Source organism: Sinocyclocheilus rhinocerous, unplaced genomic scaffold (assembly GCF_001515625.1).
Source record: "Sinocyclocheilus rhinocerous isolate Xijiao unplaced genomic scaffold, SAMN03320098_v1.1 scaffold1219, whole genome shotgun sequence".
Taxonomy (NCBI): Eukaryota; Metazoa; Chordata; class Actinopteri; order Cypriniformes; family Cyprinidae; genus Sinocyclocheilus; species Sinocyclocheilus rhinocerous.
Genome location: NW_015634012.1, coordinates 976,983 through 997,379, shown reverse-complemented (window position 1 = coordinate 997,379; position 20,397 = coordinate 976,983). Strand labels below are relative to the sequence as shown.

Sequence of the window (20,397 nt, the reverse complement as noted above, 5' to 3'; positions counted from 1 at the left end):
TATATATATATATATATAAATGAATAAATACTATGATAGTATAAAAATACTAAATAACTTTGTAATGAAATTATTATTCCAAAAGTATTTAAGGAATAATTAATGAAACTGTTAATGAACCTGAGTCAAAAGAGGATGATAAAACAAAGTAATATATAATAAACAAACACAAATGTCTGAGGATGTGTAGATCTTCGTGAATGACAGGGGCAGAACTACCTGTTTGGCCTAGCCATGGTAGACGGAAAGAGTTTTTAAAACTTTTCTCTTTTGAAACAGTCATTATTTTGTGACTCTGTTCAGTGCAACTTGTGGTGCAGAAACTACACGCTTCACTTTTAAACGTGTGTGTTATGTTTATGACAGTTATTTTGAAAAGGCAGGAATAAAGAAATTCTGATCAATAAGCTCAGCTTGATATTCACAACAGTGAGTCTGAGGGAAGTTGGTGTGAAACAGTGTTTAAAAAAAAAAAGGTTCAGGCTAGCCTTTCAATAATTAAGACAGATTTGGGAAAGAAAACATCTCGGAAAGAACGGGTAAGAGCGGGCGCTTTGATAATATCCCGCTGATTCATAAAACATTCATACACTTTTCATTCTCAAACTTGTCAGTCAGATCTCGGCACCGTGTTTTCTTCTTTTGATATGCACGTCTTTGAGGCTGTGTGGGCTCTACGAAGATCCATCTATAATCACAGCTCTGAGCCCTTTTCCAAATCTATTTTAGAAAATAAAGGATCAAACAATCATTATTCACAATAATGTGGTCGCCTTTAAATGTAAATGCAAAAGGTTATCCCTGCCCTTTGACTCGGAGAATATCCCACGCCATATTATTTTATGAAGTGCACTGATCCCATGCAGAAAAGCTGTAGATGGTAGACGGGGAAAGGAACCGCGGATTTAGCCACAATCTGATTTACTTTCATCATGTCGCACGCTGTGAGATAGGCACTTAAAGTGATGAAGCAGAGCGTCAGGTTTATGTTCCTCACGGCGCTCGCGCAAATGACTCGTGGCATGTGATCTACACCACAACAGCCTGTAAGGGGGTGCAAGAGCGGCAGATAGTCTCGCAGGCCTGATTAAGGAACCGTACGATGTATCTGAATATCTCATGTTGAAAAAAACACCTTTGTGAAGTAGTAGTGTACAACGGGAACCATGGGAGCCGAGTGGGTGGGGTTGCTGAAGGCTGAACAGTTCATAAACCTTCAACAGCTTCGGGCTAAACAGCTATGTTCTTTACAGGAGTGCCAAGCATACAGTGCACACAGAAGTCGGCCTTGCGTGATCAGACTCCTCAGTTGGCTGTGAGATAGAGCTCAGTGTGTCGGCGCTGCTTGGCACTCTTTTCTTTCCCTTGGAATGATCTGGTTTCAGCTCTTCCGTCGGTGAGATGGCCCAAAGACAAGCTGTCATCTTTCAGCTGACAGGCCGTCCTCCACAGAAGCTCTGTTCTGACTAAAATCACTTGAATGTACATCACACCATGATTACGGTTTTCAAACTCTTAAGTAGGAACTTTTCAGGAGGACTTGAATGCAGCATAAGCATCTCAAATTCTTGCCATTCATTTTTCAACAAGTGGTCCGTCTCCTCCTCCTTATACTTTCTCTGATGTTCTGCAACTTAAGTACATATTTATGCTCAGCACTACAACAGATATCAGATATTATGTTTCCAAAATCATGATCTCAGAGACCTCTTGGTGGGATTGACAGCTTAGAAGCATTTTTTTAGACATTCACATACCACTTGTTCATTATGACCCTTGGGGTTTGCTGGGTCCGGTACAACTAACCGCTCTCACTCAGAAGCCGCCGGTCAATATAAAGGCATGCGTAACAGACACAACCCGTCTGGCCTGTAATTACAATGTGCCATGCACACGGCAGCAGCATCTCTACTCTAATTAGCCTCAGATGCATGGACTCTATTCAGACTCATGTCTCGTAGAAGTTACTGGATTCTTTTCAGAATGCAAGGTGCATTCCCAGCCGGTGCCCAGGTTGCGTCAACGTGCCGGGGTCCTGACCTCAGTAATTCTTTGTTTTCCATCCATTCGGTAGGTAACTGGCATGCATGTGTGGGCGAATGAAGGCGAAGAGTGGTTCTGAATCTTTAAAGAGCATGGCGCCTGCCTCTCATGTTTAGCACGCCACTCATGAGCTAGAGCCGGCAAGGTTCAGATATTTCAATTAAAAGCAAAGCTGAGAACTGTGGTTAAAAGCATGGAGGGAAGCTATGCGCCACTGCACCCCCCTCTTCCCTACTTCTCTGACTACGTTGTCGCAGAAACACAAAGGCTATTTTCGGAGAGCCAATGCACAGTGCATTGTGTTACATTTTGAGCAGAGTGGGCTGGCCGAGCTGCTCGCCTAAAAGCACTCATGACTTTTTAATCTGTGGCTGAGGGGCTTTCGTCCGGCGGTCGCAGAGTGGACTCAAATGATAGGGTGAAATAGAAGGATCAAACCCTCGCCCGTTGCGTCTGCTCTGTCGGAGAGCGAGAAAGGGCCGGAGAGGTGAGGAATAGAGGGGAAGATGCCGGGGAAGCAAGCGTGGTTGGAGTTGCATGAAGGAGCGAAAGTGTTAGATTAGTGCATTTCAGAAGTTACTCAACTATATATCTCAACAAGACCAGATGAAACTTCTAAATTATCTAAGCTAACAGAATGTGTTAAAAATTTAAAAGATTGGATGACCAATAATTTTCTCCTATTAAACTCGGATAAGACAGAGATATTACTTATTGGACCAAAAGACAGTACACAGAATCTCGTGGATTACAATTTGCAACTAGACGGATGTACAGTTACTTCCTCTACAGTCAAAAATCTGGGTGTTATATTAGATAGCAACTTGTCTTTTGAAAATCATATTTCCCATGTTACAAAAACAGCATTCTTCCATCTTAGAAACATTGCAAAACTACGAAATATGTTACCTGTTTCTGATGCAGAAAAGCTAGTCCATGCATTCATGACCTCTAGACTGGACCATTGTAATGCACTGCTAGGTGGTTGTCCTGCATCTTCAATAAACAAGCTACAGGTAGTCCAAAATGCAGCGGCTAGAGTCCTTACCAGGTCAAGAAAATATGATCATATTACCCCAATTTTACAGTCTCTGCACTGGCTACCTATTAAGTTCCGTATCAGTTACAAAATATTATTACTTGCCTATAAGGCCCTTAATGAGTTAGCTCCTGCGTACCTAACTAGTCTTCTACCACGCTACAATCCATCACGCCCCCTAAGGTCGCAAAACTCTGGACTTTTGGTAGTACCTAGGATAGCAAAGTCCACTAAAGGGAAAGGAGAGAGAGAGAGAGAGATGCGGAGGACAAGATGAGGACGAGCCAGCCGTCTCCCGAGAAAACAAAATGATATCTCTTCCAAAAAGAGCACGCAGGCAGACAGTCTCATGGGCGTCATTCGGTATTAACCCATCTCTGTGTCTGATTCATCTCTGGCACCTGTTTCCACCATATGCATTCTTGCTGCCGCAATAATACAAAACAAATAAATATGTTTATGGCATTCTCGCCCTGTCTGTTTCAGTTATGGCGTTTCAATTCAAGAAAGATTTATTGAGTTTGAAAAGCCGCATTCAAAAGTGATTGTCAGAGAAGGCCTGATGAATTATGTATGCCTGACGTTGAACTCGCCCTATGAGAAGTGCAAAATGGTGTTAGTATTCGAAGTAGTGTGCATACAGTGTCAGGGGTGAAAAGGTAATAGGCCACTGATTCTGAGAGCCTATGAATAGCAGTTTGAAAAATGTATTTCCATGTGCTTTGTGCAATGTATTTTACAATGGCTAGTGCTCTTTTTGAGCCATATATGTATGGACTGTCATAGCAGTAATAATTTCAATTTTGTTTTGAGGTCTGATGAAAGCAAAGCTTTAGATCTGTACTCAATAAAGCATGCTTTCTGCCATGTGGCAGCTCTTATCTGAAATCAAAATGTAATTTAGTCTATCTGAGAAAATGCTTATAAATAAATCTGAATGTATTAATATAATCCAGTGCGTTGAAGTATGCATGACTGTGTTTAAGTGATTCTAATAAAATTCTGAAGCGTTTTAAAATACCAATGCGCTACTCACCACTGTGACGCCAATATTCCCTAATGGGTTTCATTTAAATATGTTCATTTACGATTTTCTCCACCAATTCATTTCTTTCTCGGATATTGTAGACGGAGATTATCCTTAGGATTACAATGTTGAGGGGGGTGAGGCGGGGTAAATAAGACACTCTCGATGTGTATTTACCCGCAAATAGGTCTCGCATATGTAAAATAAAACCTTGACAATATCAGCCCAGCGTCGCCCATCTGGCCTCCTGTCGGTTTGTCACTTGCTAATATTCATTTCCAAATGTGGAGAGCTAACAGACGTTTGCGATGCAAATCACGGGCCATAACTCTTGTCAGCGTGGCAAGCGGCATTAATCCGCCAAATCACTCATCCCGGCTGGTGCCAGGAACATCAGAGCCACCAACTCTGATGGTGGAAATCCACTGCACTTTGTGATATCAGTCTACGTCAGCTTGGTAAAGGCCACCGGGTACGAACGGGGCCAGTGGTTTTTTATGGTTACTCTGTTTGGTGCTGGATTAGAAATGATAGAAAATCCTTTAGAGGTACTGTATATTTGGACTTAAAGGGTTAGTTCACCCAAAAATGAAAATTCAGTCATTAATTACTCACCCTGATGTTGTTCTAAACCCGTAAGTAGGCCTGTCGCAATAATCAATATATCGACTTAGAGAGTATCCACTGAACGCAAACAGCGTATGTTGTTCTGTGTCAGCTGCGTCACGTGGGTACGTTGTTTTCATTCAAATCAAAGCGTAAACCATGTAGAAAACATATACGCGTGATGCAGCTGACACAGAATAGCATACGCTGTTTACATTCAGTGGATATGGGTGAACTAACCCTTTAATAAAAAAAAATGTTAATTTATGCATATCACATATCACATTGTATCACCAATAATCAAATTAAGCATTCGCCTTACTTTGTGTGTTCATTTAGCCTTCAGTTAGCAAGCTATCAGCTTAGCCACCTACTGTATCTGATTAAGAAATGCACTTTTGATTAGCTAGTGCAAGATATTATGATCTCTATGGCTGTCATCAGGTATTAAGAAATTGAGAACTAATTTTCTGTGACACTGGTCTATCCTATCGGCATTATAGATGGTCACCGTGGGGCCTGATGAGATAGTTCATGATAAATTAGTAGATAACTAAAGGAAATGCTAACTAGCAAATGTACAGTGGTCAGTCCAACTTTAATCAATGAATTGAAGAAATCTAGTTTTGTTTTGTCGCGCTGCTCTGCTCGTTGAATCTAAAATTGCATTGAATCTGATGAACAACAACATTTATGCGTGTTGTGTAGAGGGTGATTATTTTTAGCACTTTCTCTGGAAAACAAAGTAACCACTAGTCACGTTGCAGTGGTTCTGGGGATGTTTTATTTTAAGACTATTTTTGCACTGCTGGGGCCAATTTTAATGATCTCGCCTAGGGCCCCCATAAAGGACAGATTATGGTCCTGCAAGGCCCCAGGGCACCTGCCTCTTTAATGTCCCAAAAAACGGAAAAAAGCATTGCAAAAGTGAGAAATAAAGTTGCAGTTGCATGAAACAAAATTTCAAAGTTGCAGTTGAGCACATATATTTCAAAAGAGACAACAGTATACTCTATGTAGTTTTCATTTCTTCATTTAATTTACGTTGTGGCAGTGGTTAGTGGCACACTTTTAAGTCTACAGTGGTTTATTTCCAGGTGTTCAAGTACCTCCGCACAGCTAGAGGCCCCTGATAATCAGAGGCCCCGGGGCACGGGCCCCACTGGCCTTGATCTGTCATTTGGATGAGAGCATTTGAATATTGGAGATTATTATCATTAACTCAACCTTCTGAGTCCTCACTAAAACATTTAAATTATGTAATGAAGGGTAGAAAGGGAAGAATGAAATGGTTGTGTTGTTAATTTTAATATTGTTATTTCCATCCCTCAGGCATAAAGCTGACGTTGCCAAGCAGCCTGCACCATAGTTCTTGCCCTCTCCCATGTTTGTATAACCAGATGCTTATTTAGTCTATTTTTAAAGGTGTGGTCAGTCTTACTCAAACTCCAGAATTCCAGGAAGTTTAGCTATATGGGTGCCATGTTAACCACAAGCACGGAGCAGATTCCAGGCGCTGCTGCTCTTTGCTGACTACAGAGGTTAATTGCACCTGCCCTCACATGCAAGACTATTGTGTCCCGGCAAACACAATAATTAGTGTTTTGAAAAGAACTCCTCTCTACTGTTTCTGAGCAGTGCCTCTCAACTACTGATGCACAATATCTGGGTAATTGAGAAGCGAGATGAGATTCAGCGAGGAGACATGTAAGATGTGTGAAAACAATGTCATTAGCATAATGTCTGAGTGTTCGGATCCTTATCTGCGGTCTTCTCTACCATCCAGCATGGTCGGCGTGTACATCTGTGCCCAAATGCCCAAACGCTTCTAGACGGAGCTGGCCGTGGTAGTCTAAACACAGCTACAGGGTTCCGGCTGGAATAGAACTCTCGGAATGACAGAGGTCAGGGGTCAGCAATGCGGTGTTTAGGGATGTGGAGTGCTTACTCTCAGTGAATGGGGACTGCAGTTGGAAGTGGTGTCATGGGTGTCACAGGGGAGGTATAATTACACCATCTCTGAGAACACCAACAGCCCAATTAAGAAGAATGATGGGGGAAAATGGTGGTCAAAAAGGTCCGTAGGAAGTGTGTGTAATGGAGTGCCATTAAACACTGTAGACTATCAGCAGGCTGAGAAAAGAAACTGCTGTTTGTCTGCTCGAATTGTTTTGTGTATGTTCTCAAACATAAAAGTTCTTGTTTGGTCACCCCGTTTCAACTCCCCATGTCTTGCTTGTTCCAGTCACAAAATTGTTTGTTTTTTCTACTTTTGTTACCAGCTTGTGCTCCCAGATGTACGGCCATTGCAGTTTTTAGCCTCAATATTGTTTTGTACTCTGTGAGGACACATTCTGTCTCTCTTTTCTAAAGTCGGAAAACCCAGAGTGTTGATGCTTCTCTGTTTCAAGTCACTTTGATGTAAAATATGGCTGACGTATCCTTGACAGCGCAGAGCTGCATCCTTTGCTGTCCCTCCCATACGAAATGCATGTGACTGATGTTCCTAATGCGAACCGTGTTCTGCACCCTCATAACAAATAAATAAACCAGTGTCCAAGCCGAGCCCTGTCTGCTTTGGCACGCGGACCACTGTAAATGTAATGAAGGCGGATGGTAATTCTTCTCTCTGTCAAAGCCATGCAGCCATTAGCATTTACATCCAGCCCTGCCATTCACTCAGTCACCTCGCGGCGCTCTAGCCAGCACACGCGCAACGATAAGAATCACAATCAGCGGCCTTTCCACACACATATATTACAATGCCAGCCTCCAGATACAATGTAGAGCTCCTGACTATTAACAAGTGCGCTATCTCTCCAACACAGGGGTTTCAGGTGTAGGGGAGGGGTTGGAAGAAAGCGGGAGAAATCCGACAGCTTGTTCTGTGCTGTTGGAGTGTCAGTATCTCTAAGGCCCAGTGAAACGACTGCTCGAACAGATGGGGCCTAGGCCGTCCTTTCCATTTGAAATGATTGCATCGTATACCATTTAGTCGGGAAGAATGCAATGTGTGATTTCCTGTAGGGGAGCCTAAAAGGGCGTATCAGCCCATAATTACACTGCATATTTGTCATTTTTGTGTTTGTTTGTTTTTTGACTCGTTCTTTTGCGAGCCCGGCATTAAGTGAGTGAGGTTTTGGACAGTGCCATGTCATACGTCCAGGTGCTCTACCATAATGGAGCCAGTGAAATAATAAGCTTTCCCACCACCCCATCAACTAATTAGGATCTAATTATCCAGGCAAGTGTAAACAATCGCAGCAGATGGCAGAATGCGCAGAATTAACTCTAATGACCCGGGGCTCAGTGGAATTCTCATTTTGATGCCTTTGTTTGTTATTTTCCTCCATTATTCTTTGCCCTACTTTCTAAATACAGTTCGTAGCTGCCTCTTCGTGCCAGGCTAGAGTGCTTTCCTGCCTCCAGTCTTTCTTCTTACCACTTCGGTGAGGTGTTTGCATGCCTTCAGCTTACATGATGTCATTTATCTTCGCACTACAATCAAGTGAATTTGTAGCTTGCGCTCTCATTTTCGTTTTTTGTTTGCCACCTACCTACTTGCATTAAATTAGACGGGAAGACAAGCTCTAAGATGTAGTTCTCTATAAGCAGGCACATAATTACAGTGCACATACCATTAAAACTTCAGTGCTCCCTCTGCTTCACTCCAAAACTCCCTACTCAAGTCCATCAAAACAGTATCTGACTTCACAGAGTCCACTGGATGAAGAGAGAAACATACAGTCAAGGTAACTGATTGGGATTCTCAGAGGCATTGACAGAGGGGTGAAAAATAGATGTGGATGAAGTATGAGGGTGCACGGCATCTCATTAATTGATGGTTGGCATGCACAGTTGCTTCTCCGTGTTGTGCCAAGCGCTCTAGTGCCTAATTAATCTCATGGATATCAGAGACACGTCCCAGGGCACATGCATCCCCTGGTGTTGAGTCAGAGAGAGATTGAGAACCAGAGAAGGAGAAAGTGAGAGGAAACAAGAGGGAGGGAGAGTAGAGAGAGGTGGGGAAAGATGCAGAGGTGAGTAGAAAGAGAAGTTATAGAGGGAAATGCAAGGAGACAGCATATGCACAGCGCCAGAGACTGTGAGGAAGTGGCAGAGAAAGAAGAAGTGACAAAAGGTAAGAAAATAGATAGGTGTTGAAAGAAAAAGAGGGCGGGGGAAGAATGTGTGCTGGCATTGTGTCGATGCTGCCTTCAGGAGGCTGTGCTCGGATAATTCAATCTGCTGACCATTGACTGCCCCCCATTCTGTCTTCACTCCTAATTAAATCTCTATTTGATAGCTCAATGCTGCCTCTAATTGTGTTTGAGTTACGTCACTGGCTGCCCGCAGCCCCCTGGATCAAAATCGCAATGCCGTGCTACATTACACCTCAATTAATCGCATCAATTACACATCCATTAACCCGCGGCAACCTACTCATACTGCAGTCATAGACAGATGTGCCGAGAAAACCTGAGAAGCTAATGAAATTCAGAGCTATGAGAGACTGCAAATTACCCCACCGATTGAATTGCAACAGAAGTCAAACAAAGTAATTCCGAGTTCCTTTATTATTCTACGCCTCATTCAACAGACCTGTGGTGCTTTTCAAAGAAAGTCAACAACAGTAAAATAAAAGCTTTTTCTGTCTTTCTTGGTGCTATCACAATCTGCCTAGACAAAAGAACCCTTGGCGCTTGTGCCTCACAAATGTGATTTTACCAGCCATAAATACACCAACAGATACTGTACGCAGTAACGTGGGCTGGAATGCAGAATGTGACGGTGACGATAGTGTTGTGGCCACACTGCTGTTGCATCTGTGTTTGTCTTAATGCGCCAACATGCTTGTTTGGCCTGAAGGGTAATGGGGCTCTTCACCTTGCCGCCAGGGTGGAGGGCACTTTGCACACTTGGAGAGTTGATGAAGTGTAAATCGGCAGGGTGCCGGTTGTCACCGTGACAACCGCTGCTGAAAGAGAGTGACAGATCAGGCTGACCTTCAGCAGGGACCAGGAGCGCAGAGCAGGATTGTTCCTGTGCCAGTCTCATACACTCACCTGGACCAGCAGATAGACAAACACGCAAATACACTGACTTCTCCAGTATTGCACCTAAAGGCTAGGGACATGGCCACCGTTACGCTTACAGGCACTACAGGAAGTATTGTGACTTTTATTTGGCAAGACAAAGCAGAGGTGACCATTACCCCAGGGTTCTACAATGATTTAGAAACAGGTACCTCTTAAAAAACAGCTTTAAGCCAGAGGTTGCCTAGAACTTGCCTCCACTTATTCTAAACCTTTGTGATGAGAAGAGCAGTATTGTCTAACGTGCTTATGCACAGGTGCCAGAGGATTAAGCGGAAGGGGACATGGCCCCTATCGTGTTGGAATAAGGGATGGAATTACAGAACAAGTGTTCAGTCCAAGCCCCAAGAGTATGATTGCGTGCCAGCAAGGTGCAGTGAAAGCTCTGAGGGGCATGCTTTATGGATCCCAGCTGGCGCTTGTGGCCTTTGTCTCAGAGCTATTAAAATTCTGTGTGTGCTAGAGCAACAGCAGCCTGAGTGGAGCGTTGCCATTCGAGGTTGGCTGTCAGGTTAGTGCAAGTGCTTCTTTGTCGTTTCTAAGGTGGCCAGTGGTGGCAAGGTGGATAAGGGCACAGCAGAATGATGGTCTCAGCCCGACCAAGCATGAAGAGAACATTAAACGCCCCCTGACTCCGGCCAGCTCAGCTTGCCCGCTGCAGGGCTCCTCCACTGCAGAGGAACCTCCCCTATAGGTTCTCCATCTGGACCAACAATCCACGCCACCCAACACCCCCACACACAAACATACAATGTGTGGAAGGAACCTCAATATAGCACACTTCATTCACCTAGTGCACGTTGAAATGCTTCTTATCTCCTGCTGCCCCCCCCTCATGAAGATCAACACAAAAAGGCACCTTCTTTTAGTTTTATCTTTTTCTTCCACTTCCAAACCACAGGGATTCTGATGAGAAATGGCACCTGCGTTATGGCTCATTAAGGCTGAGTTTAGAATCATCCTGACCTGGGTTTTTTTTCTCTCTGTGGGCACGCTCTCCTGCAGACCTAGCCCGCCCACTCAGAGCAGGATTTTAGAGAGTGAGAAACAGAGCTGCTTAACCCTGCCTGAGCCCCAGCAGATCAAAGCCTGGTGCTCAAACAGTGAAGAGGCCACAGGCACTGACTGACATTCTCATTACAATATGGAGATCGCTCTCAGCACCAAGAAGCTTCCTATGTGAGGACAATGTCAGACCTCTGCAAACTAGTCTGTGCTCTGCCTCTATTTCATGCTAACATAACCTTTCATCTGACATAATAGGAACCCATGGGAGTGACATTTTTACCACATTGTGTACTTGGCCACAAAGACCCTGTTCATTTTTTTTTTACCTAAAACAACACAGCTGCTCCAACCATTTTGAGATCTCTCGACCACAAACATTAACAGTTTAGACAAACAGCATAACTTTCTTTAGAAACAGTTTAAAATCTAAGGCCTCAGTTATGTCTCTCTCAGAGGAAAATTGTGTAGAGGTTTGTCTTTCATAGGGGACATTATGGAGTTCTCAATTTTGTTTAAAATATCTCTGTTTCTCCTAATATTCTTTAGAAAAAAAACAACAACACAGACACATGGGGCAGTTGGTAACCTACACTAAGACTATAGAGCAGAGGTATTAGCCACTATTAACCACCAGTAATGTAGTCCTTGCCCCAGGCTGTTTAGGAAATAATCGTTTAAAGTTTCAGCCACCTAAGAAAACAAAATTGCAGCTGGCCTCTGCCAACCAAATGCTTTTACAGTGGATAAGTGAATAAGCAATGAGTTGTAATCTGTTATTGTTAGCGACCATTTACCTGCCTTTCAGCAAGGACTACTTATGTATATAAGTATATGCACCCCCACCCACACACACCCTCTTTGTAAATCAGTCTTATGCCTATACTGTATCTATAAAGAGAGTATAGTATATATCTACACAACTAATGTGCATGTTATAAAAGATTGCTATAATTTAGTAGATTAAATGAAGAGTTTGATGAGAAATATTTAAATTGAGTTTATATTGAAATCTTTGGCATCTTGGCAAATATGGGCTATTATTGGGTGGTATTTTTCTCAGGAAAAAAAAATTATCTTATTTTAATGTGATTTTTGTCTAGGAGAAACGAATTAGATATCAAAGAAAGTGTCACTCATGATTTTTTATTTCCTGCGGGCAGTCTAGTTGAGACTTCATAAGATGGCACAAACAATCATACAGCCAAACCACACACACACACACACACACATATGCACAACCGTCCATCATATCGTTGTAGGGGGGATGCTGCTTTCAGCCAATCGATGTGGAGCCTGATTTTGCACCTGAGGTCTCTAATGGTGGTATGTTTATAGTGCGGGTTTGCTAAGTGGATGTGCCTCTCCACTGGCTGTGCTGAATGGCAGTGCATTTACTGGAGGATAAAATGACTGTGGTGGTATGGTTGGCGAGCGCTGTGCACTCAGGGTGGGGGGATAGTGAGGACTGGGTGGGGGGGTGGATTTGAAATGACTGGCAGTCTATATCTGCTCACAGAGAAATTGTTTTCAAGAGCCTGTTACCCAATGGCAATGATTTGGAAGGTTGTACCAGGCTTGATTAGGCCGATAACAGCCCAAATCCTTTAGTCGAAAAAAATGACCCATTCTTCATACAGGGGAACGTGTAGGTGTGTTTTTATGATTGTTTTTATGATTGTACTTATATGTACATGCATAACCACATAGCGAAAATATAAAAATATAGGTATAAGAATGTGGGAATGAATATGCTTTCTCCATTATTAAGGCCCTTCTTGTCTACGGGCCCCAGAAAACATTTTCAGTTGCCTTCACCCAACCACACTGTGAAAGTTGTTAATATGTATCATATACTTGTGTATATTTTTGTTTTGTTTGCGTGAGACCTCAGTCCAAACTGAGATCTGTATATGCTTGGTGATGTCCCCTAGAGAAGAGACTCCGTAAAAAATGCCTCTCAGTGCACCTCACAGCACAGAGAAATTAGCACAATGTTTAACATCCCTGCAACAGAGCTCCAGGGCTTGCTAGGTTATTGCCTCAATTAATACAAGCTTTAATTGGCTTTTCACAAACACAATGACAATCAGATCCATGTTACCTACAGAGAACCACTCGGTTGCGATCGATAGGTCCCATCATCTGCTCCTCGTGAAGGAAATGAAATCACTTTGTCTCCTGGCTGAAGGCAGCTGCATGCAGGGCTTTGTGTTTGTCTGAGAGTCTGTATAATCCGGCTGTTTTAGAAAGACTGAAGATGAATGGATTCCCCAGCACACTATAGCTCATTCTGTCAGGTTTGCAGGCGGAGCGACTGCATCTTAAAGTTATCTTCAAAACCTTCCCTCACTTAGCCCGTCAGGCCCCTGAAATTCTCACCTCACCCTCCCTCTATCAAGACTTCAGACGTCTCCAGAGCGTCTCAGCGTCACAACAGACAAATCGTTACTTAAATTGCCTTTTATATATTAAGAGGCAAAATTCAGTTTGTCAAATCGTGTTTACCTTATCGTTCTTAATGCCTTCTTTTGCTTGTGTTTCTGTCTCTCTCACTCTCAGCATGACGTGATTCAGCCGTGAGACATATTTCATCTTTCTTTGTTGGTAGTAAACAACATCTCTTTCAAACAATTATAGCCTGTTGAATACATGGCCTGATTGGTAGTGCACAAGCTTTGATGTGTTGCCACTATATATATACAAGGCTAAAAATGAAACTTTAAAGAACAAGTCACTCACTTGAACATCGCCACATGAATTGAAATGAACTTGGAATGACTTTACCCAGGATCTGTTGATTAATGGTTCAAAAAGAATAAATAAAACTATAAAAAATAAAATAAATGCAAGAAATAAAAATAATGAACGGTGAATAATAATAGCCAAACAACATTTAGTACTAACAAATAATTTAAATACACATTTTGCTGCTGATTACTATATTAGTGTAGTTATTATTTTTGAAGCAAAAATGTGACTTTATTTTAGCATGTTAATATACTGTAAACACACAAACATTGTATACTACTGTTTGCTTGCTGGTAGTCCTAAGTGTAAAGCAGTGGTTCTCAACCTTTTTGACTCTAAGGCCCTCAAGGCCCTCAAGACCATATTTGAAGGCCCTCCTATTTAAGAGGTATATATACCCGCTAGTACTTCTGCCTTAATAAAAATAAATAAAATATGTTGGTTGAATGGAAAATGTCAGTTTCATGTTTAATGTACATTTTGTATTTTTGAGCATTTTAATTAAGATTATGTAAATGTAACTAAATTTAATTTTAAAACTTATTTGGGGCCCACCTGGAAGTTGGCTTAGGCCCTCAAGTGGGCCCCGGACCTCTAGTTGAGAACAATGGTTTAAAGTAAATAGTCTTTCTTATGCTTTTCACCTTAAAAAAATTTTTTTTTTTTAAAAAAAGACTTATTTTCATTTACAGAAGATGCCAGCACCACAGTAACTAGCATTGTTCTCCACTATTTTATATTTAATCTGCTTGTATTATTCTGGTTTGTAAGTTGCTTTGGATAAAGACGTCTGCTAAGATGAATACATGTAAATGTAACCTCAGCCCTAAGCTTGACTCTAAATCTCACCCCTTAAATTGGATTGGTTGATAGAAATGTTGTCTCTGGACTTACAAGTATGTTGATCCAGGAACATGTCCTACTTGAGTGAAACATGCTAAGCCTCTTTCTTTCTTTCGCTCTTGCTCTCTCTCCCTCCAGATGATGTCCCACCCTACTTCAAGATGGAGCCGGTGGCAACCCAAATCCACCTGGAAGGAAACCGTTTGGTTCTCACCTGCATGGTTGAGGGCAGCTGGCCTCTGGAGTTTAAATGGCTTTACAATGGTACAGAGTTGACGCGTTTCTCCCTGGAATACAGGTGACACTTCCTATCTTCCCACTGCTGTATGAGTGTTTCTGCAGCTATGAGCACTTTTGGCCCAGTAGACATTTTGAAAATGCACTTTTCACACTCTAACTAGTTAATTTCATTTCTACACTAATAATGTTTAACAGTGAACATACATGACTTTTTGTTGTTGTTGTTTTTTTTTTTCTTTTTGTAAGTCATGAACATTTCCAGCACAATGTCACATTTCAAATAATGTATTGCATTTAATAACATTTATAAAACAATAAAATCTATTCATAAAACGCATTTAAGAAGTAATAAAGAAAATAATGAAGGCCTGGTAAAAAGTTTCCAAAACCATTTTAATTAGACCTTCATATAACAAACAGAAAAAATTGAAATCTTTTAATTTGAATAAAAATCAACCCCTGGGTCACGAAAGTGCATGTAGTTGAAGAAACACTCATTTATCGCTCAGACAGCTTAATCATTATCACAAATAGAACATTAACCATGCTTTCAATTGCAACAAATTTCATTCCGTTTTTTTTTTACGGTATTTATTTAAATGATGTCTTCTTTCTTTTTAGTGAGTCAGGAGCGTTTGTGGATTGTAATCCTCTTGAGTTGTAGCGCCTCATTCCCTCTGCAGCCATGAAATCACACTCATATTGCCTCTCAGCTCACATTAAATGAGAATGAGATGTATTTCCTGAGCGATGCTAAGCCTCTTTCTTTCTTTCGCTCTTGCTCTCTCTCCCTCCAGATGATGTCCCACCCTACTTCAAGATGGAGCCGGTGGCAACCCAAATCCACCTGGAAGGAAACCGTTTGGTTCTCACCTGCATGGTTGAGGGCAGCTGGCCTCTGGAGTTTAAATGGCTTTACAATGGTACAGAGTTGACGCGTTTCTCCCTGGAATACAGGTGACACTTCCTATCTTCCCACTGCTGTATGAGTGTTTCTGCAGCTATGAGCACTTTTGGCCCAGTAGACATTTTGAAAATGCACTTTTCACACTCTAACTAGTTAATTTCATTTCTACACTAATAATGTTTAACAGTGAACATACATGACTTTTTGTTGTTGTTGGTTTTTTTTTTCTTTTTGTAAGTCATGAACATTTCCAGCACAATGTCACATTTCAAATAATGTATTGCATTTAATAACATTTTCTGGTGCAATAAGTGATGGTGATGGAAATGACGTTTTAATTTTGACATTTACACAAGAGTTTTTTTTCCGCATATTAGAAAAAAAATGACATTTTAAGAATAAATCTTTAATAAATTATTTAATAACAAATAACTCTTTTGTGTGGCTACCATTTCATGTTTCCTAAACACACTATATATATATATATAGCATTTCAAAAGTAGAAAATAAAATAATAAAGGCCTGGTAAAAAGTTTCCAAAACCATTTTAATATGACGGATATTTAATTTGAATAAAAATCAACCCCTGGGTCACGAAAGTGCATGTAGTTGAAGAAACACTCATTTATCGCTCAGACAGCTTAATCATTATCACAAATAGAACATTAACCACAGTTTCAATTGCAACAAATTTCATTCAGTTTTTCTGGTATTTATTTAAATTATGTCTTCTTTCTTTTTAGTGAGTCAGGAGCGTTTGTGGATTGTAATCCTCTTGAGTTGTAGCGCCTCATTCCCTCTGCAGCCATGAAATCACACTCATATTGCCTCTCAGCTCACATTAAATGAGAATGAGATGTATTTCCTGAGCGATCCCTGTTGTCCATGTTTTGTTTTATGTATTCTGCATAAATCTTGTATCCCTGGTGAAGGCAGTGCAGAATTATCCATCAAGAAATAGCAGGTAGCCGAGTACCTTGTGAATTATTTTCAATAGCTTCAAGAGCTATGTAATATTTATATTTGAAAAGGCAAAGTGTTTTTTCTTTCTCTCTCTCTGATCGCAGTGAGGTGGCTTGGCTGTTTTCTATTCCTGCACTCTTTGTACCTGCTGACCACAGGACTCCAGATGGACTCTTTCATATTTGCCTTTGCATTATAAGACGTCCTAATAGCTAAAAGTCTAAGCTACCCACAGTGTTCACTCTAAGTAGGGGTCGAGTCAGACGTGTTCTGGCCTCTTGAAGAGGTTCCTGCTCGCTACGGCTTTTCTGCCTGTCAGTCAAGACAATAGCAGTGCTTCTGACGCAGTCCACAGAGCATCTCCAAAAGATCCCTGGCGACTGAAACTTCCCAGCAGTCTCCTATGTTTCAGACACTGATGTGTATGTGTGTGTGTGTGTGTGTGTGTGTGTGTTTACATAGTTTCCTTTTTCTACGAGTGGGGACCTGCTCTCTTCTTTGTATTCCTCACATCCACTGATCAAAGAAAAAGCTTGAATCCTCTTCAGCAGGTCATACTAAACCTGCGACTGGTAATGCAGGAAAACTAGTATCGGAAAAAGAGCTGGCGGTGTAAAAATGAGGCAGCATTGTCTGGTTGAGTAAAAGTGCCACTGCCCACATGCTCAGCTCTCTCTTTATCACTCCATTTAACTAATAGGTCTTGCCACAGGCTCGTGACTGAAGCAGTGTGCGTAGGTGTAAAAACACACTTGCGTACTTCATGTTTTCATGTTGGCGGCCTAGTTTTAGTTTTTATTTCAATAGCATACATGACTACGATCACAGACGTTCAAAGCACATGATTAACCCATACCCAAGACCCCTCATTTTGCATTAACTGACTAAGATATCTTCAAAACCTACAGTCGTCTTAATGGGATATTTCTTTCATCATTTACACACCCTCATGTCATTCCAAACCTGTATGACATTTGTTCAGAATATCTTCTTTTGTATTTCAATGGAGAAAGAAAGACATACAGTTTTGGACCGGTATGACGTTGAGTAAAAGATGAAAGGAATATTCACTTTTGGTTGAACTATTCTATATATTATATATATATTAATAGTAGTCTAATAACAACGTATAACAAATTATTATTTTTTTTTTTTGCAAAAATCTCCCAACCCTATTTGGGAACTTTGGTTTTGAAAGGTTATAAAATGTGCCCCTAGTGGTCATTTTGCATTGAATATATATAAAGTACATAAAAGTAGAATGGAGACTTTGTTGTGTCCATTGTAAGAAAAGGGGCGGAGTTCAACATTAAGATCAATAACATGCATTTTAATGCAACATGCAAAACTAGATCAGGTTCAGCTCACACTTGATGCCGTGAGGGGCCCCTAGAAGTCAATTTGTACTGTACACGAGGGCCAGGTCTCCCAGTGGTCAGCAAGTGGTTGGCTTTCATTGTATATGGCTCTAGTGTTCAGCTTCCTTTGATGGTCTCGGGTCATCCAACCTGATGTTTTGTAGGCCCCTGTTAGTCTGAGGCCCCAGGGCCCTATCCATAATCCAACCCTGCCCACATCCACATAAATATTTCTCTCCTTTGTTGTGTTAACGGTCACTCCTGTGTTTTGTTGTGACCGCAGCTCCAGAACTGTCTGAGGACTCCTATCTATTGTTGATAAGGGTTCTTTCTTCAACAGGTTACCCATGAACACCCTGAGCTGGCTGAGTGTTGTGGCCTGATCTGCACTCGAGTAGAAGCTAGGACTGTTTGATTAATTATGGACCAATAAATAGCTTTTTTGGATCAAAGGCCATTTATTATAACCAGTGCTAGCTGCAAGCTTCCATGCTATGAGTATGAAAAGTAGCAAACAATGGTTGATGGGATTCCGATTTTCTTTCACCAGGTACGTCATTCCGTCACTGGATCGCTTCCATGCAGGCTTCTACAGATGCATCGTCAGGAACAGGGTGGGAGCTCTGATGCAGAGGAGTTCACAAGTCCAGGTCGCCTGTAAGTGTCACATCATATCCTAACACAATACAAACAGGAAATCCTAAAACTTTAAGTGTGGTCGCTTAAGATATCACACTTTTGCTAATAGAGCAAAAAGGTCATTGTCTGTTGTCGATAGTGTAATAATACATGAAGCACCGTTCAGAGAAGTCAGCGAATCCGTGTGACCAACTTGAACAAGTTGTGAAATCCACATAATTCTATTTAATGATTGGATTTTGTCCAATAATTGTAAATGTGATCAGAGCTTTAGATAAGTGATGATGATTTGAGGCAGCTTTAGTGCAAACAGTGTGAGATGATTAATGTACCAAAATTGAATACCTAGGTTTATGGATTGTGAAACATTTTGATTGGCAGTTTTGTTGCTTTGTTAATTTAGCACAGACAAATTAGCATATAGAAAAGCTGATGCTAGAAACTTGTCACGTTAAACCAAGTTCCCAGCCAACAGAGAGCATACTTTGGCTAACTTTCTGGCAATTTAAGAACAACCGTTCTTCCTGTAGCGTTAATAGAATGTTTGTTTAAAGTTATCTAGTCTTTAATAATGTTCTAAAAACTTTAGCACAACAATGTTATGTATACATCATTCATGGAATGTTTTTTTTTAAACATTTTAGCTGAATGTTCGTCTAACGGTTTTTAATAGTTACTAATTTTAGAACGTTCAGAGAACATTGAACAGTAACATTCTCATAAGGTTAGCAAAACGATAAAATGGAATGCTCCCTTAACGTTCATATTTAACCAATAAAAAACATAAGATAGAAAAAAAATGGATGTTTTGAAAGTTTAGAGAACATACATTCAGTAATTCATAGCACTATTGCTATTTTCAACACTATTTTCCTAATTTTCATCATACAGTCCACTGATTGCATAGTCAACAGTACATACTCGAGTGATCTAAACATTTGAAAAGAATGGTCCACGTACATGTCTATCCACACTCACCGTCAAAATACTTTGAAAGACTTGCACACTCAACTGAGTGCAAGACAGAAAACAAGAACACAGAAAATTAAGCCTTAAGTGTTATTTGCCAAAAGAGTCATATCACAAGATTGGAATCTTGTGTTTTCTGTCACAATGAGTCACAATGTCCCTGTTCTTGTTTTGTCCTGATTTGTGCTCCTTCTCTCTCTCTCTCTCTCTGTTTCTCAGACATGGAAGGCTTTGTGCAGGGAGAACGGTCCCAGGTGGTGTCGCAAGGAGAGGCGGCGTTGATCTTCCCCCCACAAATCCACAGCTTTCCGCGGCCCGGGATCACATGGTTCAGAGACGGGCGCAAGATCCCCCCCAGCAGCCGCATGTAATCTTCTCTTCATTTGTGAATCAGAGTCAACTTAATGGCCCTCGTTCTCACAGATAGGAAGTGTTTTAAAGCTTGTTGTTTTGCAGAACATCACAGTTATATATGACATGAGAATAAGGACTAAAGTTAGGAAGAACATTTTAAGGAAAATATAATTATATTTTCAAATGATTTTTTTCTTCTCAAACCTTGTCTGTGGTGCAGTTAATTTTGACAGCAAATTTTGATTTTGTTTTAGTCATAGTCTTTTGACTAAAATGCCATTTAGTTTTAGTCATATTTTAGTCATCTGAATTGTTTTTAGTTTTAGTCTAAATATTATAAGATTTTAGTTGACTAAATCTACAGTAAATTTCGTCGGCTAAAATCTGATGGGTTTAGTTACAGTGTAATGCATTTATTAAGCATTTCTCAAAAATTTCCAAACTCATTATATAGGTTTGATATTAAGGTTTTATCATGATAGACACCGATTTAACTGCTGTGACACACAACATGCCTTTATGTTAAAATTAAATAAAACCACTTCTCATAAAGAACA

The 20,397-nt window shown here is 40.9% G+C and overlaps 1 protein-coding gene across 4 annotated transcripts in view; it reads left to right on the top strand.

Moving 5' to 3' along the window:
- sdk2a (sidekick cell adhesion molecule 2a) overlaps positions 1 to 20,397 on the top strand; it is a 128,556-nt gene that overhangs the window by 53,460 nt on the left and 54,699 nt on the right. For 2 of the 4 annotated variants that reach the window (XM_016558802.1, XM_016558801.1), the window contains exons 2-4: positions 14,549 to 14,708; positions 18,429 to 18,535; positions 19,706 to 19,853. In XM_016558802.1, coding sequence (XP_016414288.1) covers positions 14,549 to 14,708; positions 18,429 to 18,535; positions 19,706 to 19,853 — 415 coding nt within the window. Of the gene's footprint in view, positions 1 to 14,548; positions 14,709 to 15,454; positions 15,608 to 18,428; positions 18,536 to 19,705; positions 19,854 to 20,397 lie in introns of those variants that run through there. The other 2 variants (XM_016558804.1, XM_016558803.1) reach the window with 1 other exon arrangement.